This window comes from Chlorocebus sabaeus, chromosome 3, assembly GCF_047675955.1.
Source record: "Chlorocebus sabaeus isolate Y175 chromosome 3, mChlSab1.0.hap1, whole genome shotgun sequence".
In the NCBI taxonomy this organism is placed as follows: domain Eukaryota; kingdom Metazoa; phylum Chordata; class Mammalia; order Primates; family Cercopithecidae; genus Chlorocebus; species Chlorocebus sabaeus.
This window is the reverse complement of record NC_132906.1, coordinates 7,370,739-7,396,211: the sequence shown is the minus strand read 5'-3', so window position 1 is coordinate 7,396,211 and position 25,473 is coordinate 7,370,739. Positions and strand designations below refer to the sequence as shown.

General features: G+C 37.4%; 1 protein-coding gene across 4 annotated transcripts in view; it reads right to left on the bottom strand.

The window, feature by feature from the left end:
- The window catches only part of PAN3 (poly(A) specific ribonuclease subunit PAN3), a 157,124-nt gene that overhangs the window by 97,739 nt on the left and 33,912 nt on the right, over positions 1-25,473 (bottom strand). For 2 of the 4 annotated variants that reach the window (XM_008021813.3, XM_008021814.3), the window contains exons 2-5: positions 25,267-25,388; positions 22,763-22,829; positions 21,381-21,451; positions 1,983-2,144 (exon numbers count right to left, since the gene is read on the bottom strand). In XM_008021813.3, coding sequence (XP_008020004.3) covers positions 1,983-2,144; positions 21,381-21,451; positions 22,763-22,829; positions 25,267-25,388 — 422 coding nt within the window. The remainder of the gene's footprint in view (positions 1-1,982; positions 2,145-21,380; positions 21,452-22,762; positions 22,830-25,266; positions 25,389-25,473) is intronic. The other 2 variants (XM_008021815.3, XM_073013094.1) reach the window with 2 other exon arrangements.

Genomic DNA, 25,473 nt, shown 5'->3' with positions numbered 1-25,473 from the left:
ACTGCCACCAGGATAATGGGGGCAGTTGTGGAGAGGTCGAGTGGCTACACCTCTGCATTGGTAAGTATTTCACCCCCACAACCTACAAGTAATTCCAGTTTCACTTGTATCTGCTCTTAAATAGTTAGAGTCCAATTTTTTTTTTCAGACCTTCTTTTTTAAACTAAAAAACAATTGTAACAATCCATATCAAAAATCTCTCCACTACTGATATCAAAGACAAGCAAATTCAGTTAAAAAAAAACTATATTGTTATTCATAATTGACATAGTCAAAACTTTCCAATGAAATCTGAAGCATATGGTTGCATGAAACTCCCACCTTTTCTTATCTTTAGAAAATATTACCAAAATATCAGTTGAAGCAAATACCACATTTTGCAATATTTACTTTTGGAATAATTTATTTATTCCTATGCCCAAGGCAATACAGATACTACTAATGTATCAATGTTAAACAGAACAAAATACTGTGGAACCTATTTATAATATAAGGTTGGAAACAGAAACAAAACCAAGTTGTTACCTTTGTTACATCTTTTCTGTGTATGGTATGTACATGTGGGATTATAAGCTTTGCCTCGGGATATATTTCAAATGCAAGTTTGGGAGGAAAGACATTCTACCTTTGGCTAAATTGAAATTTGGTTAATAAAACTATATTACAGAATGATTATCAATTTTTCAAAAATGGGAATACAATTATTATCCATATTAAAATGGCATATAAATTTTTTGTTGGTACTTCAAAATCTTATATAGAAGCTACCTGAGTTATAAATTTTCATTTGCATTATTCAATATTGACAATAAAGGTAGAGTCAAAGATGGAATGTATTTGTAATGACTCTATGACAACATACTACTGAAGTTAGTTTTAGAGCAACTCTTAACAAGTTTGTTTACATATAATTTTTGTTTCCTAGTAAAAATGTTAAAAAGACAACATATGAAGCATCTTGTTCTTCAGATTCCAAATAAATGTGTCTCTGTGTAAGAAATTTTATATGACTCTTTTTTTTTTTTTTTTTTTTTGAGACAGAGTCTTGCTCTGTTGCCCAGGCTGCAGTGGGTGCAATGGTGCAGTCTCAGCTTGCTGCAACCTCTGCCTCCTGGGTTCAAGCTATTCTCCTGCCTCGGCCTCCCAAGTAGCTGGGATTACAGGCACTCGTCACCACGCCTGGCTAAAAAAACTTTTTTTTCTTTTGTATATTTGTGGAGACGGGGTTTCACCATGTTGGCCAGCCTGGTCTTGAACTCCTGACCTCAGGTGATACACCTCCCCCGGTCTCCCAAAATGCTGGGATTACAGGCGTGCACCACCATGCCCGGCCTTATATAACTCTTGAATGTAGTCCTATCCTGAATAACTCTTGGGTATTAAAAATAATTGAACTCAAGTATTAATAAAATTGAAAAAGGGAAAACTAAATTTAATTAAAAATAGCAAAATAATCGGCCAGGAGTGGTGGCTCATGCCTGTAATCCCAGCATTTTTGGAGGCCACGGCAGGCAGATCACCTAAGGTCAGGAGTTCGAGAACAGCCTGGCCAACATGGCGAGACCCCATCTCTACTAAAATTACAAAAAATTAGCCAGGCGTGGTGGTGTGTACCTGCAGTCCCAGCTACTTGAGAGGCTGAGGCACGGTATCTTGGACCTGGGAGGCGGAGGTTGCAGAGAACTGAGATGGCGTCACTGCCCTCCAGCCTCGGGCACAGAGCGAGACTCTGTCTCAAAAAACAAAACAACAAACAAAAAAGTAAAATATTCTACAAAGAGGAAAAGCTCAAAAAGCCACCAAGAAAAAATCATTTAGTTGGTTAGGGGGTCACTAACCTTATACTCTGATTAGAAATTTTTTAAATTACCTAAGTATATCAACTAAGTCATCCAATCCTTTCACACCCACCACCCCAAACAGACACAGAAAGCAGCCAAGACATTCACTTTCAAGAAATGTCTAATAAAAATTATTTTTACCTGTAAATTGTTTTCTGTGACTCTGTTCCACCAAACCATATTGATGGGTACTCCTGATTTACACCTGTCAGCAAGGCAGCCAATAGGGTTCTTTGCTTTTCGTGCCTTTGATCCCATCGGAACTAGCCTCTCCTCCAGCATCCCCAGGCGATACTTCCTTGGCTAGGAAAAAGAAGGAAAGAAACCAGGCCACTCCTAACATCCCCCACACTAATCTAAACTAACATAACTAACATATAGAGGATACTGGGAACGGTGGGATAGGAAACAAGTTTCTAAAACACTCCTTCTAATATCCTTACCACCACCCACCATCTCCCACCCCAGTATCAAACCCACATCTCCAAAATAACCCACAGTCCTAATGGGCTAAAGAATATTATATAAAGCAACAAATGTTTTTAGAAAAATACATTTTAATCTGATTGTATACAACTTTACTTAATGAACAGAAATTCAACTTATCAGCCAAGAAAAATGCTTTGCAAAATTTTTTCTACTGTCACTTACCTATTCTCACTGCAATACAAAGAAATGGTTTCAAGGGTACAGAATATAGTTTTTTTTTTTTTTAAGTTCACCAAACTACAACTTTTTCAGCTCCCCATCTTGTTACTTTATTTCCTACTGAGAACTAATCCACTTTTTAAAAAGCAGTTGATTCCTAATAAATTGATTTTTTAAAAATTTTAATTCTATGCACATTAGACTTGACTATAAGTCACTCTATCTTAAATAGGCATTCAACCTAAAGTATTCAATGAAAAAAAAAAACACTCAGACTAAAAAACAACAACAACAAAACAATAACACAAATTTAACTGGTCTTTTAAATCTCAATAATATGAACAGACTGATAATGAATAAATTATTCAATAAAATCATAAATTATTTGCCTAACATTGTAAGAAAATTAATAAACCATCTTAATAGTGGTTAGCAGGACTTTCGTTCATGAAAATTAGTGATTGTTTCCACCATTTTACTTCTCTTAATTACAGCAAATATGCACTACACTGCATCTTAAGGAAAATTTATATATATTTTTTTCCCTTCAGAAAATACTAACTCATGCTTGGGAAGGTAACTAATTTAAACTCTGAAATAAGAAAATATATGTTTACTCATTGCTCTGTCATGAGGTATAAGACTGCTGAAACAAAGAGTTAAAATTAAGTTTCTTCAAAAAAAGATGCTGGTCAGGCATGGTGGCTCATGCCCGTAATCCCGGCACTTCAAAGGCTGAGGCACGAGGATCACTTGAGCCCAGGAGCTCCACAACAGCCCACGCAGCATTGCAAGACCCTGTCTCTATTTTTAAAAAAAACATAGCCAGTCAAATATATTAATTATGTTTTCTAGTATAAAGAGAACCAATCTGAAGAAGACATAATTTCCAAATTTCAAAAGTCTTGCAAATAATGCCTATGTGAATTATTCCATGCAAATTAGATTATCCATTCCACAAGTATGCACCTGCTATATTGTCTTTGATTTAAAGAGGACAAGGCTGGGCGCAGCGGCTTATGCCTGTAATCCCAGCACTTTGGGAGGCCGAGGTGGTGGATCACTTGAGGTCAGGAGTTCAAGACCAGCCTAGCCAACATGGTGAAACCTCATCTTTACTAAAAGTACAAAAATTAGCCAAGTTTGGTGGCATATGTCTGTAATCCCAGCTACTCAGGAGACTGAGGCAGAAAAATCACTCGAACCTGGGAGGCAAAGGTTGCAATAAGCCGAGATCATGCCACTGCACTCCAGCCTGGGCCACAGAGTGAGACTCTGTCTCAAATTTAAAAAACAAAACAAAACCAAGGACAAAAATAACTAAACTTGCACTGAAAAAAGTAACTGGATTGCCTACCTACTCAATAAATAAGGCAGTGGACAGAGTTTTATTTCTTTTTGCTTTCTGAGACAGTGTCTCATTCTGTCACCCAGGATGGAATGCAGTGGTGCAATCACAGCTCAGTGGCAACCTCTGCTTCGGGGGCTCAAGCGACCCTCCCACCTCAACCTCCCAAGTAGCCAGGACTACAGGCATGCGCCACCATGCCAGGCTAATTTTTGTATTTTTAGTAGAGATGGGGTTTGACCGTGTTGCCTAGGCTGGTCTCGAACTCCTGGACTCAAGCCATCCACCACCTCCCAAAGTGCTGAGGTTACAGGCATGAGCCACCACGTCAGCCCAGTGGACACACTTTTATGAGACTAACATACTTCCACCTTTATGCAATCCTGAACCAATCTAGTTATTCTCTATGTCTATGGTATAGGGAACATTTTTTCTTTTTATTTGCTATCATACTTTACAAAAGCCACAGAGGGAACTTCTGTGAATGAGAATAAGTATGTACCCTAGTGATTCATGCCATGGAACCACATTATAAGCGGAAGAATTTTAAAGCAAGTTATTTCTAGTAACTTAATTCCTTGGAAAGAGTATAAGAATTAAATTGTACATTTTTGTGTTCAAATAGAAAACTACAAGGCTTTGACATACAGTAAGAATAACATAACCCTAATTAGACATTCACTACTTTAAAATTTATATTTGGCCAGGAACAGTGGCTCACGCCTGTAATCCTAGCACATTGGGAGGCGGAGATGGGCAGATTGCCTGAGCTCAGGAGTTCAAGACCAGCCTGGGCAACACAGTGAAACACTGTCTGCACTAAAATACAAAAGAAATTAGCCGTGCGTAGCGGTGTGCACCTACAGTCCCAACTACTTGGGAGGCTGAGGCAGGAGAACTGCTTGAACCCGGAAAGCAGAGGTTGCAGTGAGCCAAGATCACGCCACTGTACTCCAGCCTGGGCAACAGAGCAAGACTCCATCTCTACCAAAAAAAAAAAAATATATATATATACACACACACACACACACATATATATGAAAATTTCTGAGCTGAAGATTAACCTTGTTCTATCAGGAAAGTTCAACATATCAAATGTTTACTTCATCAAAATCTCAGGCTGTCAAATGATTTATACATGGACACCTAAATTCCAGATCATATATCTGAATGCATGAAAATTATTTTAAAAGGTCTTCTGCAATTCAGATCCTTCACGAAATCAGATGTACTTTTTTTTTTTTTTTTTTTTTTGGAGACAGAGTATCTCTTTTTTTTTTTTAGACTCCATCGCCCAGGCTGGAGTGCAGTGGTGTAATCTCAGCTCACTGCAACCTCCGCCTTCCTAGTTCAGGTGATTCTCCTGCCTCAGCCTCCCAAGAAGTTGGGATTACAGCACCTGCCACCATGCCTGGCTAATTTTTCTATTTTTATTAGAGACGGGGTTTCACCATGTTGGCCAGGCTGGTCTCGAACTCCTAACCTCAGGTGATCCACCTGCCTCGGCCTCCCAAAGTGCTGGGATTACAGGCATGAGCCACCGCACTGGGCCTCAGATGTACTTTTGACACAGTTATTACAGTCAATACAATTCACTTTCTATTCAGTAGCCCAGTAAACAACATTGAAAAAAAAAAAAAGGTTGTTGTTCTTTGGTTTGTTTTTGTTTCTTGGGTTTTGTTTTTTTTAGTCAGGGTCTGACTCCCAGGCTGAAGTGCAGTGGTGCAATCTCAGGTCACTGCAACCTCTACCTCCCAGGCTCAAGGGATCCTCCCACCTCAGCCTCCGGAGAAGCTGGGACTACAGGCATGTACCACTACGCCCAACTAATTTTTGTATTTTTTGTAGAGATGGGGGTCTCTGTATGTTGCCCAAGCTGGTCTCAAACTCCTGGGCTCCAATGATCCACCTGCCTTGGCCTCCCAAAGTGCTGGGATTACAGGTGTGAACCACGTGCCCATTCCCAAAAATGGTTTTAAAAACATCTGATGTATCATCCTCCCTCCTTAACTGCACTCATTAAATAATTAACGTTTCTTCATTTCAAAAAGGGAATTCATCACTCCTCTCCTTCCACTCCATGCCCCAAAACCCTTAACTAGCCTAAAGCCTCTCCTCTTAGGTAGAAGAGATCTCTAAACATATGCCATTATAAACCCTAAATTTTTTGAATAAATAGCCAGAGATTAAACTCTAATCCAAAAGTAAAATCTTCTCTGTGTAACTAAATGAAAAGATACTAAGGCAAGCTTGTCCAACCAGAGGCCCAGGATGACTCTGAATGCGGCCCAACAAGAATTTGTAAACTTTCTTGAAACATTATGAGATTATTTTGCCATTTTTTCAAAAGCTCATCAGCTATCATTAGTGTCAGTGTATTTTATGTGTGACTCAAGACAATTCTTCCAATGTGGCCCAAGGAAGCTAAAAAATTGGACACCCTTGCCCTAAGGTATCAATACTATTTAATGTACCATTAGAAGCAACAGAATACAAAATAACATCTGAAAAGAGATGGCAGCAATGTAAAACATTATGGTGAGGCAAAAGATTATATAGAAAGGTTTCATTGCATAGAACATAAATTATAACAATATTTCATCTATAAGCTAACTTCCAAATTACTAATTACTCCTTGAAGAAAAAATGTACTTTCAACTAAACATCTGAGAACCTACTTTGTATCAGGAACTCTTCTAAGTATTTGGAATACAATACACACCTTTGGCTTGAAGACAGAATACAGGCTAGGATGTAACAGAAATGTAAACAAATCATAACCCACTGTGATATAATAATGCATAAGTAATCATGTATGAATAGAGCAGAAACAAAGGTGGCTTCACAGAGAAAGTGAACACCCAAGTCAAGTTCTGAAGGAAAAACAAATGTGCCTAGATAGGAAAATAAGAGAGATGGAAGTATGTAGTATAGGCTAGGGGAAAAGTATGTACAGAGACATGGTGGTGTTTAGAGCAAATCACAAGTATTCAGTTCACCATTAGCAAAGGGTCAAGTTTGAGAACAAAAGATGAAGCCTGAATACAATTTTTTAAAAGTATTGGTCAGGCACGGTGGCTCACGTCTGTAATCCCAGCTCTTTGGGAGGCTGAGGTGAACAGATCACGAGATCAGAAATTAGAGAACAGCCTGGCCAACATGGTGAAATCCCATCTCTACTAAAAATACAAAAATTAGCCAGGTGTAGTGGTGCGCGCCTGTAATCCCAGCTACTCAGGAGGCTGAGGCAGGAGAATCTCTTGAACCCAGGAGGCGGAGGCTGCAGTGAGCCAAGATGGCACCACTGCACTCCAGCCTGGGTGACAGAGTGAGACTCTTGTCTCAAAACAAACAAACAAACAAAAAGTATTGTTTTGGTGCCAAGCACAATGGTTCATGCTTGTAATCCCAGCACTTTGGGAGGCTGAGATGGGAGGACTGTTTGAGCCGAGTTCAAGATCAGCCTGGGCAACACAGTGGGACCTCACCTCTACAAAAAATGAAAAAAGGAGCCGGGCATGGTGGCCCATGGCTATAGTCCCAGCAACTTTGGAGGCTGAGGTGGGAGCATCACAAGCCCAGGAGGTCAAGGCTGCAGGGACATGTGGTCTCATGTCTCAAAAAAAATTAAAATAAAAATAAACAAGTAAATAAAAACATATTGTTTCCTATACTAAGGAATTTGAGGATCATTCCCTGGGCAAAGAAGAAATGACAAAATCAGATCTGCATTTTAGAAAGGAATGTCTGTGGCAGTGTGGAGGAAGAACTGGGGAAGAGGGAGTAAAAATGGAAATAGGTCGACAAATTAGTGGACTCTGGCAGTAGTCTAGGTTAGGGTTTCCCAACATCAGCACCACTGACTTTGGATAATTCTTTCTTGTGGGGGGCTGTCTTGTGCATTGTAGGATGTTTAGCAGCATCTCTGTCCTCCCACTAAATACCACTAAGCACCAACTACCCAGTTGTAACAACCAAAAATGTCTCCAGATATTACCAAATGTTCTCTGGGGGTAAAAAGACACAACTGCCCTGGCTACAAATCACTAGTCGAGAAAGGAGATGAACTTGAGGCAATAATAACAGAAACAGAGAACTAGTGAAGGCTTACTTGTGGAAACATCTGGTAGGTTAAAAACAACTATTGGTGATTAATTGGAAGCAGGTGCTAAGGGAAAGGAAGAGTTTAAAGAGAAGATGAGAAAATAAACAGGGCAAACACAATTTTAAGGGAAATGTTTATTTACCATTTCAGTTCTTTAATATCCAAGCCCCTCCTTCAGAGCAAACAAAAGCAACAACTCCTCTTCCCTTCCGAGCTTCTAGAAATCCTTACCTAGACCAACTTTTAAGAACACAGTGGTCCCCCAAAACAGGTAAACTCCCTTATCGATCCTCTATTCTTGATAGCCTGACCAGTTCCACCTTGCTGGTTATTATGAAATAAAACCATTTGAAAATGCCGTGTCCTACTGAACGTGTAAGTTAACATTGTACAACAAAATTCCCAATCCCCTTGATATGGTTTGGCTCTGTGTTCCCACCCAAATCTCATCTCAGATTATATTAATAATGCCCATGTGTTAAGGCAGTGACTAGATCATGGGAGTGGTTTCCCCCGTGCTCTTCTCGTGATAGTGAGTGAGTTCTCACGAGATCTGATGGTTTTATAAACGTTTGACAGCTCCTCCTTCATACACGCTTCTCTCTCCTGCCACCCTGTGAAGAAGGTGCCTGCTTCCCCTTCCACCATGATTGTAAGTTTCCTGAGGCCTCTCAGCCATGTGGAACTGTGAGTCAATTAATCCTCTTTCCTTTATAAATTACCCAGTCTCAGGTATTTCTTTATAGCAGTGTCAAAATGGACTAATACACCCCCTTTTCCCGTGGTAAAACATCCAGCAGAGGCCAGGCACAGCAGCTCATACCTGTAATCCTAGCACTCTGGAAGGCCAAGGCAGGAGGACTGCTTGAGGTCAGGAGTTCAAGGACCAACCTGGGCACCATAGTGAGACCCACCCCATCTCTACCCCTGCCCCCTGCCAAAAATTTTTTTCATAATCCAGGTGTGGTGGTGTGCCTGTAATTCCAGCTATTCAGGAGGCTGAAGTGACCAGGAATTCAAAGCTGCAGTAGGCTATGACTGTGCCACTGCACTCTAACCTGGCAATAGAGTGAGGCTCTATCTCAAAAAACAAACAAATTGGCCAGGTGAGGTGGCTCACGCTTGTAATGCCAGCACTTTGGGAGGCCGACGTGGGCAGATCACTTGAGGTCAGGAGTTCCAGACCAGCCTGGCCAACATGGTGGAACCTTGTCTTTACTAAAAAACACAAAAATTAGCCAGGCGTGGTGGTATGCGCCTGTAATCCCAGCTACTCTGGAGGCTGAGGCAGGGGAATCACTTGAACTTGGGAGGCAGAGTTTGCAGTGAGCCAAGATTGTGCCACTGGACTCTAGCCTGGGTGATAAGAGCAAGACTGTCTCAAAAGTAAAATATCAAACCAAACAAACAAACAAGCTCCAGGTTTGAATAAAAGTTTTCAAGAATAAGAAAAGGTTTGAAAATATATTCTAGAGTAGTACTTCTCAAACAATAGTGAACACAGAAATCTTCCAGGGATCTTGCTAAAAGATTCTGATTCGGTAGGCCTTAGAGCAAGGCCTAAGATTCTGTGTTTCTAAAGATGCTCCGAAGACTGCAAATGCTCCTGGTCTGGTGATCACACTTTGAGCACTAAAGTTTTTAATAACGTCAGAGAGAAGATCTGCAGAAGAAATAATTAGTGGTACAAACAGAAATTGGAGCCACTCCCCAAAATGAAAAGGGGTAAAGGTTTAAAAATTCAACATCTCAAGTCCTTGTAGCTAGCTCCTTGCCCCTTTGGAGCTTGACCTCAACACTGAGAGCTTTTTTCGTTTGTTTGTTTTTGAGATGGAGTCTCACTCTGCCACCCCAGGCTGGAGTGCAGTGGTGCGATCTCAGCTCACTGCAACCTCCGCCTCCTGGGTTCAAGCCATTCTCCTGGTTCAGCCTCCTGAGTAGCTGGGATTATAGAGGCCCACCACCACGCCTGGCTAATTTTTGTATTTTGAGTAGAGATAGGGTTTCACCATGTTGGCCAGGCTGGTCTTGAACTCCTGACCTCATGATCCACCCAGCTCAGCCTCCCAAAGTGCTGGGATTACAGGTGTGAGTCACCACGCCCGGCTAACACTGAGAGCTTTTAAGATCACTACTTGTAGCCCTCAAAGCTCTAGCTTTTCCAAAAACCTTTGCCCCATTTTATAAAAGCCAGTTCCAGTGGTTTAGGACTAAGGGAAGTCCACTCTCAATACAAGGGAGGTAAGCCTCTAGACTCACTATGTCAAAGGAAAGAACAGAAGGTAATTTTAGGACTGTTTTAGTTCTGAAGTCTAGATGCACATATGTATATTTTTTCATTCCTTGATTTACTCAACATTTCAGTATAAACCTCTCTATCATTCTTAAAAATAAAATGATGAAGAAGATCTATTCTCTTCTCCCAAAAAGTTCAGAGTCCAGCTAAAATAACAGTCTATAAATATCAGCACTTGTATAAAAAAATGTAGTTAAAGCTACCAAGTAACAGACCAATTTTCAGAGCATAACTCTTTTGGTAATTGCAAAACAGCACCATCTCCAAAATGCCTCACATTATCAGTCACACATTATTACATATCATGGTCTACTCATTAATAATAAACTAGAGAAAACTAATTGTTGGTTTAGGACAAAAAGTTTCCAATGCCTTGAATTATAAGAACCTCCTTTGAACATCAAAAATGTAATCACTGTATAGATAATCATTTCACTATTTACACTTTGAAATAATGTAATTTTTTTTTCTGTTTCTTCTTTTTTCTAGACAGTCTTGTTCTTTTGCCCAGGCTGGAACGCAGTGGCCCAACCATAGCTAATTGCAGCTTCAAACCCCCGAGCTCAAACGATCCTCCCACCTCAGTCTCCCACATAGCTGGCACTATAGGTGAACACCACCATGCTCCATTAACTTTTTAAAATTTTTTGTGGAGACCAGGTCTTGCTATATTGCCTAGGCTGGTCTCAAACACCTGGCCTCAAGTGATTAACCACCAATCATTAATGGTATACTTTGATATTTAATTCTTATAATTGCAGATATGCTAAAGTATCAGGATATTTAATGAAGAGAAGGAAGATCATTAGGAGTCACAGGAGGTTGTAAAAAAAAAATGCAGGCTTATTTTGAAATAAATATATAATAAATCCTAGGCCAGAGGTTTCTCAATCGATGTACCTAAGACCCTTAGGAGTGTCAGGAGATAGGCTGCTGAGTTGATGCTGTAAAAGATAATAAATTCATATATTCATTTAAGCAGTATCTGAAAAGAGATATTTCACATTTGTATACTACTATTTTTCAAGTTTGTAAAGATGTTCTGATTAATAAAACATAAATCATTTTAAAGTGTCATTTAAGTCATTCATTGGGCCAGGTGAGGTGGCTCATGCCTGTAGTCTCAGCACTTTGGGAGGCTGACATAGGAGGATCATTTGAGACCAGGAGTTCAAGACCAGCCTGGGCAACACGGTGAGACCCAGTCTCCACAGAACTTTAAAAAATTAGCTGGGCATGGTGGCATGTGCCTGTAGTCCCAGCTAAGTTGGGTGGATGAGACAGGAGGATCACTTGAAGTCGGAGTTTGAGACCAGCCTGGGCAACAGGGCAAGACATTGCCCCTCAAAAAATAAAAATAAGTATAAAATGAGAAAAATTATATCAAACACGGCAGAACACAATTTACATGTATAAACACATATACACAATTTGTAGCTTCTGCTATGAGTCAGGTCATTGAGGGGGACAAACATTATCTACATAGTAATTTAAGGAAGTCTACAAAGCAGTCTTTACTTATGTTCTTAAAATCTCAGTGTTACAAAGGGATTTTATGCTACCAAAAATAAAATCAGTTGGAAGATCTTGCTATGCAAGGGCACACTGAATTTCTAAACAACTGGAACACCAACTGCAACTTCTTATATCCTTTTTCTTTAGACTGGAACCACAATACGTACCAGACACAAAGAAATAAAATAGCATGCCAAGTTATTAAAATATTTTGAGTGAAAGTAAGTTGTTGTATTTTTTGAGACAGGGTCTTGCTCTGTTTCCCAGGCTGGAGTGAAGTGGTGCAAACAGCACGCTGCAGCCTCAACCTCCTGGGCTTAGGTGATCCTCCCACCTCAGTCTCCCAAGTAGCTAGGACTACAGGCGTGCACCACCAAGTCAAGCTCATTTTTGTATTTTCTGTAGAGACAGCGTTTCGCCATGTTGCCCAGGCTGGTCTCAAACTCCTGGGCTCGAGTTATCTACCCACCTCAGTCTCCCAAAGTGCTGGAATTAAAGGTGTGAGCCATCTCACGAGGGCTTTTTTCTTTTTAAACACGGGTCTTACCATGTTGCCCAGGCTAGTCTCAGGCAATCCTCTTACCTCATCTTTTCAAAGTGGTGGGATCACAGGCATGAGCCACCATGCCAGGCCAATTTTTTTTTTTTAAACAAGAAAGTTATTTACATTATAATCTATCAATTGTAATGAACATTAAAGTTTTCTATCAATTTCAGTCCCTTACCAAATGCATTCATTATATTAACAGTCTTGTTCTGTTGCCCAGGCTGGAACACAGTGGCCAGATCATAGCTCACTGCAGCTTCAAAACCCTGAACTCAAACCTCCCACCTCAGTCTCCCACGTAGCTGTCACTATGTAGCTGCCAGAATGTCTACTGGCTTGTTAACAAAAGGTTTCCATTTTATTCAACTTTTACGTGTACACTTTTTCAGAAATGAGTTTTATTATAATTGAATTTAAACAAAGATGGTAAATAATGAAAAGCAGTCTTGTGCATAATTAAACTTTTAAATTGCAGATCATAATAGAAGACTATAACAATAACTACCATTTGACAAGTACAAGGCACTATAAACACTATATCCATTAACACATTTAATTCACATAATTCTGTGACATAGCGCCTATTTTATACCAACTTTACAGATGATAAAAGTAAGTCTGAGAGGAGGTTAAAATAACTTGCCTATTATCTCAAAATTAACATAAGGTCGGGTTCCAACACTTGTCCTCTTAACTATAACATCTCATCTCCAACTCAAAGAAATCAATTCCACATTCTGTAATATTCCTTTACACTTTACAATCTTAATGTCATTCTAGCTAAACCTAAGATAACCAAATACAAATACCCAAATGAATAAATCTTTTTATATTTAATCAGCGTGGATGGAATGAATGAGAACAGATGAAGACTTCACTCAAATAACTAGAATTTAAAAGTTCTCCTTCCCCATTTTCAAAATACAAGGACAACAAATCTTGGGAATAAAACAGAGTTGGGGAAAACCACATGGTTTTGGTTACATTTAACTCGGAGCTTAGGCTAGCATGTTTGTGGATGAGAATTTTAAGTTCACCTTTACTAATTCATTCCGCAAAGCTACCTCCTAGGAAAACAGAGATGAGCTATCAATAATGCTAGACCCCTAAATATCAGCTATTAAACTTTGCAAATAGAATGACCAGAGTGTAAAGAAGCCAACCAGCTAACCTTAGAATGATCTACTAGTTTGTAGGTCCAAGTGGCAAATGCACCACGGTCTTACTTAAACTGCCATTACTTAAACTACCATTACTGTGTATAAGAACTCAAAATCTTCAAAGCTATATGATGAGTATAGCCAACAGTATTACAAACTGTATATAAAAGGCATACAAAAATTTCAGTTGATGTTTAAATATGAGAAAGCATCAAACACCATACTACTATACATACCTTTAAAAAAAGGCTTCCAGAACAAACTCATGAGAGCTCTTTTTAAAAATCAATCAACTGAACAAAAATCATGAATTTGGAGGAAGCTTTCTTGATTCAACAAAAACAAATGGTCACTGCACACAAAGTGCCAATTAAAATAAAGTACAGGAAGTACATGGTTGAACCTCACACTTGTTAAAACAAAATTTAATCTGTTCTTTCCAAAGTACATCTTTATCTCAACCCAATCCTGGAAACTCAGCCACAAATACTCTTTACTTAGCAGGAAAGGAAAGTCAACTCTCAAAGTCTTTCTCTATAAGAACTATCATATTTTTAGCAAGTTTCAATCTAATGTTACTTGTATATTTTAAGAAAAGAATAGACTGAGGCTGGAGATAACCAACAGGAAGAACATTCAAGCCTACCAGTTAAAAAGCAGAGAAAAGAGAGAACACACAGCCATTAACTAAGGGTAACTGATTACTGGAGATCATTCACAATAAAAATCACAGTGTATTCAAATTAATTATAAAAAACAATGATGGTCCTTTATATTCAAATTACTAACTCATTGGATCAGAGAGTTCCATGTTATTTTAACAAAAATTGGCTTAATATTTTTCTATTTTAAACATAGTATGACAGAAACAGAGTAAGCACGACATTTCAACACTGACAGCATAAATTACTTGTGAAATTCAAGACCAACAACAAAATGGAGGGAGACTGTAACATCTGATAGAAGAGATTTACATCTCTAATGTACAAAGAGCTCTTAGAATAAATTTAAAAAACAGCCCAATAAGAAATGAGCAAAGGACATAAAATAACACCAATGACCAATAAACATAAAAGAGAAGTCTACAACACCATCAAATTTAAACGAGGTTTTTTGCCTGTGAAATTACAAAAATATTAAAGATTTTTATAGCCCAGTGTTTTCAAGACTATAGAAAAACCAGCCCCTATTAGTTGGAATATAATTTGTGCGCATTTCTGAAAAGTTGTCTGTCAATTATAAAAAATTAAATTGTCTATTCTTGCCCCAGAAATCATTTTGACAGAAATTTACACTGAAAAAAATCACTTAAGAGGGAAAAGAAGCAGGCATAAGGTTAAATGATGTTTTATCTCCTCCTCTCTATATTACCAGTGGACTATTTTTCACCCTGTAGTAAACTCAGTCAACTTACCCTTCTCATATTGCCCTATGTAATTTATATTACTCTATGAAAATTACTTGATCTCTCAAACTTCCATTTCCCAAAACAGAAAAAAACAATCTCTCCCAAAGAACTAGATGATATGATAAATATAAAACATTTAATTTATGAAATAATTATTTAGGTTTACCATATTATCTAGAACAAATACAGAAAATCATCATGCATATAAATAAAATCAAGTTTCTATCTGTCTGCAATTACATTGCAAGAAACCCCCGATGGATTTTCACATAATCTGGAGGACATGTTTGAGAAGCTAACAGGAAGAAGTTTCTGTGAGGAAGATGGCAAAAAATTAATACTGGGGGAGGAGAGGGCCTGAACATCTCAAAGAAAAGGTAGACATCCTCAGAGCAGCTATAGAGCCACACTTCCAGAGGACAATTGTAATACAGCCTGATCCAGAGTGAGTAGCCAGGGATACTTATTTCACAACAGTTAACAATTTCCAAGAAAAGTTCGAAATTTGACCAACACTATTTATTAGCTACTACCAATAATAGTCACCACTTCTGTGCCAGGTAACACATCCCATTTAGTCCTCAAAACAACCTTACATAGTAGGTACCACATTCTCATCTTGCAAATGAAGAAACAAAAAGGTTTTCTATGTTGAAGACACAAAGATAATCAGTGAAGCAATACAAATTCAATCCTGACTGCCTCACATCTAACTCCAAACCCTGAAGCCTTAACCACTACTCAATACTGCCGTGTTATTACCATTCCTGCTGTTTGTTCTTTGAGAAATTAAAATCCTCCAAGAGGCTCTGAGTAAGCTATAAACAGGAACCACGCATGGGTGTCTTACCCACACCCCGAACTTGGACTCCAATAATTGTGTCAGTTTCCACAGGAAAACATATCTATCTCGAAGCCTACAAGTTCACCTAAACCTGGCTTAGGCCGAGATGGCACACATTCCCTCCTCCATCTTGACAAGCGGAGGTGAATGAATGTTTAGTGACTTCAGAGCATAACAGTTGTGAGGACATTAATTTGGAATTCTCGCCACAATTTTCCAGAAACAATACTGAATAATACTCAATGGGTAAAAGATACTGATGTGGCTTACTGGAAATCTACATACCAAGTAAGGCATTATTTCTTTGAGAACATACATAAAGAACCTAAAAACAATCGTTTTACAGATTAAATTTAGATTGTAATCTCTTTTAAAATTTTGTTGTCTTTCAATGTCTTCTCCATTTTCTCCTTTTCTTTTTTTTCTGACATAAATACTTGATTTAATATGCCAAAAAGGCCTAGCCTAACCATCAGCAGGATTAAGAAAAGATTTACATTCCAAATTATCTATGCTATACTCATATTAATTTCTCCAAATTTACTTTATCTTGCTCCATAAAAGAACTCTACCGTAAATATGCTCTAGTCTTTGTTATTCCATATTTTATTGCCCAGAGTAGAAATAATGTAAAAATTATCTTTCAAAGAAAGACTTTAGAATACAAATGCTGTAAGAAAACTTTTAAATGTCAAGTTAATCAGAAAATATAAAATATTTATCATCAGTAAGTTTTCTAAGAGAGATGGGTGCTCTTAAGATAAAGAACAGCACAAAAGGGAGACCCAATCTAGGTTCCAACAAAGAAAAAAGCAGAGAAAAGTACTGCTGGTGAATTTTTCTCTCAAGTAGAATAATCCAGAACTGTACCTCTAACAACCTCACATCTCCTCACAAATAAGCTATCAGCAGATGAACCAGCCAAGTCCCTTTGGTACCACTTCCCTAGTCCTAACAAAAAGCTTTAAAAGCAAGAACAGAAGAAATAAACACGATACTTCAAAAGTCTTTGCCTCCTAACCCCAAAGAATTTAACTTGATGTTAAAACTTAAAAAAATTTACAGAGTGACAATCTGTTCTCTCAGTATTAGAAATATAATACAAATATCCAGGTAAAACTGCATATTGACTGAAACAATATACTAAAGTAAACCAAAGAAATACAAATGATGGGTATCAGACCATTTTTTGCTTTAATAAATGGAAGAAGTAGGGGGAAGCTGAATAAAATGTGACAGGGTGAATAAAAAAAGAAGGTGAAGAAGGGCAATAAATAGCCCAGAAAGATATAAAAGGAGAAAGCCAAGATATAAAAGGAGAAAAAAGATATAAAAGGAGAAAGCTAGACACAAATTTGAAAGATTTCTCATTTTGCCTAGGATTTGCCTCAATCATACATGGTTGCCCTACATAAAAACTTCTGTCTTAGCAAGAATCATCAGCAAGATATCACAGCACTGAACCACTTCATTTATGAATATCTGTATTCCAACATCTAACTCTGTTGTAAAGATACTTTGTTCCCGAATAATTTCTCATCGGAAATTTTAATGCTTGTCTAGATCACATCTGTGATTCACAGTGACTCACAAAACTACTCCTTCTCATAACAGTGGTCAAATTTAATTTCATCTATCTTGCTATTAAGGTTTACTCATGTAATAATCTCTTGTATATTAACTCGTACATTTAACAAAACTCAAATAATGATTACTTTTTCTATCTATAAAATTAGGCATTCCTAATGTGGCAAATAAAAGAAAATCAGTGCTTCTCAAACATCAAAAAAGATTACTTTTTTAAAAACCTCCTATACATCATGGTCCTATAATTTTGTAAAATAAAGATAAATCACTAGAAAAACGATTCCATAATTGAATGTCATGGTATTATCAAATTTTTACAGAAGTATCTAGACATTTATTTTCAGTGTTTATCTCCTAACAGACAAGTCTCTAGACTAGCCCTGGTCCCATGACACATTATGAGTAGTACTGCCCAAAGGCGTACATTCTCACCACACAAGTTTCTCATATAGTTAACAACAGTTACACAGCCCAGATATATGGCTGTGACCCTTCTGTACCGTTTTTGTTGTTGTTGTTGTCGTTTTTGAGACAGGGTTTTGCTCTCACATAGGCTGGAGTGCACCGGAGTGATTATGGCTCACTGCAGCCTCCACCTCCTGGGCTCAAGTCATCCTCCTACCTCTCAGCCTCCCGAGTAGCTGCAACTACAGGCGTTCACCACCACTCCTGGCTAATGTTTTTGGTTTTTAGTAAAGACCAGGTCTCACTACATTGTCCAGGCTAGTCTTGAACTCCTGACCTCAAGTGATCCTCGAGTCTCAGCCTCCCAAAGTGCTGGGATTATAGGCATGAGCCACCGTAACAGACTGTACTATTTTTCACATCCCACATTTTCCTTGAAGTTCCTAAAGATACTAAGGCCCTCAGTCATATTTTCTTAGCTTATCTATGATTCTCAGAATGGAGAAGAATTAAGAGTTTACTAAAGCTCCTGCCTCTATCACTTGTAAGCAAGCATACCTTTTGCCTAGGTATCTTTGCCTCTATACATTCCTCATCCACAAAAAAACCAATTCAAAACATCTTTTCTCCAGAAATTCTTCAGGATCTAGAGAATTCTTTGCTACCTAGTGATCACCAAATATTTAAATTGGCACTAATTAATATGCTGCTGAGTAAATGTTCTCTTATAGGTTCATGTATTACATCTCCAATTAGATTTTACAGAAGAAAAAAAATTCAGTCCTTCATTTTCAATTTGTCCACATAGCATACAGTAAAACTGCCTACTATAAAAATACCTGACTAATCTGACCCAAGTAAATCATATAATCCCACAGGCAAAAGTTAGCGTATCTGGTTCAGAGATTAGCCCAACTGAGATTTTCAGAAAATAATTTACCTCACTAGCTATGATATAGTGGTAAGCACAGTCTAACAATCTGTTCTCCTGTATCATTATCAAACAAAGTATCACTAAGTAATCATGCTAGCCTGCTGAGATAAATTTGGAGTTGTGATATTCATATAATTTTGAGTTACTTCTACTAAAATTACTTCGTTAATTCACTATGGGTAATATGCCATACTCCTATGCCAAGAGTATTTCTAATGTAAAGAGATTTTGAGATTTGAAACCTTCTCAACTTAACCATTAACAATTTTAAAATATATGCAACCTGTACTCACATAGATTCTAACTATATTGCTCACTACTGGAAAAACTCTGTGTCCCTAGATTACACATCATTTTAAACATAAATGGCAAGAAAAATATGGTCCTTCAAGCTATATGAATATATGAACCACAAATTTCTAGGTAGAAAGGGACATGTGGATGCTTTCAATTTAGACACACATTAAGTTTTAGAGATGAATGACACCACAGCAACTATGGTAATGATAAGGTCATGCTCTGCATTTCACAGATGGGATGATTCCAGCCTAGAAAGTTGGCCAAAGGTCACAAAACGGGAGATCCAGGGCCTCAAATACCACAGTAGAGTGCTCATTTTTTTATATTAGTCTGTTTCCATTGGATATATTCTAAAGTCTCTCCAAATATGTAGGTCACATTTCTAGTAACATTTTATTATTTTCAAATTTCTAGTAACATTTTATTATTTTATAATAAATTATAAAAAGAATAGGTATTATATATTCTCAATTTCTAATAATTTTCATTATTTTCTCAAAAGTAAATGTCAGGAGCTCTAAATCGTGTATTTCCACTTTAAGACACATCCCACTAACCTCTTATATTAGAAATACTTTTAAATATTAATTTGTCATTCTAGTTTCACTTTCTACTCATACATCTGAGATGCCAGTTATTAACTGATTTTTTTTTTTTTTTTTTGGTCTGAGACAGGGTCTTCACTCTGTTGTCCAGGCTGGAGCGCAGTGGCATGATCTTGGCTCACTGCAGCCTCAACCGCCCAGGCTCAAACAACTCTCCCACCTCAGCTGGCACTACAGGTGTGTACTACCACACCTAACTGATTTTTTTTATTTTTATTAGAGATGGGGTCTTGGTATGTTATACATACTGATCTCTAACTCCTGGGCTCATGCAGGTCTCCCCTGCCTTGGCCTCCCAAAGTGTTGGGATTATAGGCCTGAGCCACCTTGCCCAGTCAAGTTAACTGATTATTATTTTTTAAATGAGAAAAAGTCATTAGGGAAATACCTAAGAAAATTTTAAAACTTTGTTTTCCCGTAAAAAGCTCTAGATAACTTGATTTCCAGGTTGTGTTTGCTTTTCAGCATTTTACTGCTTGCTTCCACATTGTTAGGCTTTGTTTATTGTCCTGGGTCTGTTTCTACCCAACTCTACTATTACTTCTAACATATGGATTTAGAAACCAAATATTCCAGTTTATAAGAAAAGTATGTAAAGCAGGAGTAAATTTATCCATGATAAGAGCCTATAAGGAAATCCATTAAATTAAACCCACAGATTTCAGTCTATCAATTCTAGTTGCTAAAAAGCATTTTGTAATTACCTTATCATTCTCATCTGCCTCAAAATGGAAATAACATTAGATACATGAGGTTTTAATATAATTTATATCGGTCCTCATAACTTTTTTTTGTCTTAAGAAAATCTAGTCTTTCTGAATTTTTAAAACTACTTTATTGAGGTCTGATTGACATGTAAAACGCTATACATATTTAATGTATTCAATTCAATGAGTTTGGGGATAACTATACACCGTGAAGCCATCACTGCCACCTTCTTGAATTTATTTCATTTTATACTATCTGCTGATCAGATCCTTCTTAAAAGTATCTTAAGTTCATATCAGCTATTCTAAAATTTAATATTCATGAGACATATTGACATATTTTATCTTCATTTCTGAGCTTTAGTTAATTTTATATTTATTACTCTCACTAAATTTTGCATCTTTCTTCCATTACTTAGGAAACAATGCTATAACTTTATAATAACTTCCACCAAGATTTACAACCTGTTTAACATCTTTAACTGGTCCTAACCAAAAAAGACTATCTTCTCTAGATGATTATTAGTATTAACAAGATTCTCATTAAGACTCAAAGGCATCAAATTATTCAGCTTGTCACAACATCAGTCCTTATAAAATACTTCAAAAATCCATACATGGTCTATCAATCTAAATTCCAAATAAAATTAAATTTCTAATGTGAAGAGATTTTCAACTTTTTAAACTGTTGGGCCAATTATGAAAAGTTGAAAATTTTAAGTTTGCCTTGTAATGAGGAGTAAATTAGGGAAGAATCTTTGAAATTTAGATAAAGCCATCAAAAAATAAAGTTTAAACATGATGAATATGCTTACAATGGGTCACATTAACAGCAACTATAACATTAAATTAGATGTTATCTTAAAAACAGAATACATTGAGATAAATAAAATGAACAAAAATAAGCATGATTTCATCCCTTCACACAAAATCTCTATTCCATGCAGAGATCAAATAAATTTCCACATATAAAAAGATAAAGAAAAAGGATTTTAAAAAACGCAGGAAAAACACTAAAGCCCATAAAAAGCTCTCCCTCCACTTACGAAAACATTGACACTACATAGGTAGCAATGCCAACATCACTTCTAAATTCCATTTAGTTTAATTCAAGTTTCAATTTCACCTACCTTTCGTCTCTGAGAGATGTTGAGGGCACCAAAGTCATTAAACAAGGATGAAGCAGGTGAAGTTAGAGGATCTGAAAGGTAAGTTACGTAAGTTTCCACACATAAAACTCGGGTAACCCACAAATCTAGTAACTGTTTAACTGGACAATGCCTATATAATAAAAATCAAATGACACAATAATTAAACTTAGTACCTAACACACAGTTATGTTCAAATATTTTCTGAGCAAATGAAACACAAACTGGTGAACTAATTTGCTCAAATATTCAAAAGCTATATGGATCAGGATAGATCTATTTGTATAGAACCAAAAGAAAAATCAAATAGAGAAAAAAACCTCTTAACCATACTATTGTGTGTGTTCATGAAGGCAGTAAGTTGACTGCCCCCACCCTCCTCTATAAATAAAGGTTTACAATCTTGAGACCAAATCTTGGGAAGGATAAAAAGGAGGGTGGGGCGGGTGGGGCAGTGTCAACCACAGACTCGGAGAGATCCTGTCTTGGATTTCAACACATCAGCAAGGCTTTAAAACCAGCTACTCTACAAACTATTCCATATTTTAAAGTCTATCACCAGATATTTGATATTACTAAAAAGATAAAGTAAAATATTAAGTAGTTAAAGACAGAAATAATAAATTTTTCAAAACACAAACATGAAATCCAAAGATTTTGTAGGTTCAAAATTCCACTACTCTGCAGAAAGAAGTTACAAACAAAACTATATATCTTAATTATTTCTCACTTTACAAATGAGAAGAGTCTCCGAAAAAGCATGCATGAGATATACTGAAATATTTATCTTCATTTCTGAGCTTTAATTTTTTATTTATTAATCTCATTACATGTTCTGCTAAATCCTAAAAAATATATCAAATGCCCTTATGTAAAGGAACCTTAAATCTCTTCACAATGTAGTACAAATAGACTGCTGCTTCATTTCTCTGCCTTCTTCTTCCTGGTTTTTCAGACTCACCTTCATTAAAATTAACATGAATTTAATATTAAATAACTAATAGTGCAAAGGGCAAGATGTTAACAAAATAGCTTGACAAAATTTTTTTATACAACTTACACACTGACTGTTCTTTAATAATAGAGACATGGTCTTGTTATATTGCCCAGGTCGGTTTCAAACTCCTGGGCTCAGTCAATCCTCCCACCTGAGCCTCCCAAAGTGCTGGGATTACAGGCGTGAGCCACCACGCCTGGCTTGAGATCTAAATCTCAATAGTTAGATCTGAGTGGGAAGATAATAATTTTTATTTTCTTCTTTATACCCGTTTACAATTTTCAACATTTCTACAATGGTTGTATATTACTTTTAGAGTAAGAAATATATACACAGACACACACAAGCAAAAGGGAACAGGTCTTACCATGGCCTGAATATGGCTTGGCACTGTCGTTTAGAAGGCTTGGGGAGCTGCTACTATTAGTCATTCTCTGAAAAACAAAATATGTATTTATAACACCACTGAGGAATACAGAAATAAAAGTATCCAACCAATTAACACTGGCTCTCTTTGCTTCTTCCCCTCCAATATACTGTTCACATTACTGATAATCTAATCTTCCTATAAATGTTACCGCTTGGATTACAACTATGTAAAAACCGCCACATGAAATGAAAATTTTACTCACTACCCAGGTATTTAAAGCCAAAGCTACAGACGTATTTTGAATTGTGCTTCCATAACTTACTAGCCTGGGCAAAACACATAATTAAGTTTCCTTGTCTGTAAAACATAAATTCCAATATCCACTGAGGAGGGTACACGCTGACTATGAATAAAACCAGTAAATGCTCTAATGTCCTTTCTCAATTTGTACTATCATTCATACACCTTACACAGCTTATAAAAGTAGGATATTTTCTGTTCTCTAAACACGTTCTATGCTTTCTGGACTCACTCCATAGCCTGCATGGTCTCTCCATCTTGCAAGGCCCTTCATCCCATGCCCACAAACCCTTGTCTCATATACAACATCTAACTCGATGCCTTAAAAATTATAAGTTAGGAATTTCTAGCTCTGGCTTTAATTCTAGAGTCCTGAATCTGTTTGCTCAACTTCTTATTTAATGTCTGCATAATTTTAAAACAGAAGAAAAAAGCTAAGTTCCTGAGGTAATTTTAATACAAAAATATATATTAAAAAGTACCTGAAATTGTGGCTCACGGGCAGTCAAAAGAAGATACAACTATACAATAAACTAGTTACATTGTTCATAAAACATAACCATCTCTATATATGGCTGTGCATGTTTGTTTATAAACAACCTTTAGAGTGCATAGCTACAAGAAATAAATAAAAGTTAAAATAATTCAAAAAAGCATTGGTTTCATACAGACCCTTAAAATCAGTTCAGCTTGAAGTATAAACACTAGGCCAGGAGTGGTGGCTCATGCCTGTAATCCCAACCTGTAACACCTCCTTTGGGAGGCCACAGCAGGAGGATCACTTGAGACCAGGAGTCTGAGACTAGCCTGGGCAACACAGACCTCATCTCTGCTAAAATTATTTTTATTAGCCGGGCATGGTGGCACACACCCGTAAGTCCTAGCTACTCAGGAGGCTGAGGCAAGAGAGGAGTATCACTTGTGCCTAGAAGGTTGAAGCTGCAGTGGGCCATGATCGCACCACTGCACTTCAGCCTGGGTGACACAGTGAGCGAGCGAGCGAGAGAGAGAGAGCAAGAGAGAGAGCGAGAGAGAGAGCGAGAGAGAGAGAGAGAGAGAGAAATGTGTTCAAATATCATATTGTAATACTGGAGAAAACCATCCAGTGGTACATCACAGAAACTAAAAAGGACAATACGTTGCCTTTACTATTATGGCAGTTTTCCAATTAAAAACACTAGAATACTTGCCAATTTTATTCCAATTCTACAAAATTGTGCAATACTAATCAACAAAAACTAATCTAAAAACAAATCTCCTAAGCATTGCGTGCAGTCATATGATAAACAAAGGGGAAAAAAGAGCCAAAAACAACAAAGTGGGGTCAAAAAAAATTCAGACATTTTTAATGTAAAATGCCCCAAGTACTATGACTTTAAATTTAACATTTTAAGCATTAAACAAAATAAAACTAGCACTATGCTTCTATAATGCAAAGAGTATTCCTGAGAGGATACACAGGAAACTTGTAACCGGTAATGGTAGCTACCTCTAGGAAGGTTAACTGGAAAAGTGATGAGTAACGATGGAAGGGAGGCCCTTTTGTAACTTAACTTTCATAATACATGTATAATCTGCTCAAAACATAATTTTAAAATTGCTATCAACCAGGCGTGGTGGCTCACGCCTATAATCCCAGCACTTTGAGAGGCTGAGGTGGGCAGATCATAAGGTCAGGAGTTCAAGACCATCCTGCCTAACACGGTGAAACCCCGTCTCTACTAAAAATACAAAAAAATTAGCCGGGCGTGGTGGCAGGCACCTGTAGTCCCAGCTACTCGGGAGGCTGAGGCTGAAGAATGGCGTGAACTCGGGAGGTGGAGCTTGCAGAGCTGAGATTGTGCCACTGCACTCCAACCTGGGTGACAGAGCAAGACTCCGTCTCAAAACAAAACAAAACAAAATTGCTATCACTACCAAGTTTAACTAACAAACAAACAAAACACACAAGTGAAATTAGTCTCTAACTACCCTCTCTACATACTCCCGTCACTCTTGCCCCTAACCCTACCAAACCCCCACTTACAAAAGCTCTCATTAACTCCAACCCCATGGGAGATAGTTTAACTACATCTCACCCATCTCACTGCTCCTAAAATCTCACTTCCCACTCAATAAATGTAGGAGTAAATGAAGACTCTATATGTCCCCTGGTCCTAGAATAAACTGCATAGTGCAACAGGAATTTATACTGAGGATACCTGCATCAGGGGATATTTTGTTTCTACAGGGCTTCCAAATCCATTGACTCCAATAAAGCTGGTGCTAAAATAGGAATCTGTGAGGCTTGTATCAGTTAAAGCACCTCCATCCATTCCTGGAACTGAAAGAGAAGGAAAATTCAAGTATTTAAAATTATTTCAGAGGATGAAACATTGATTTCACTTCTGTGTTCCTAAATAAGTTGT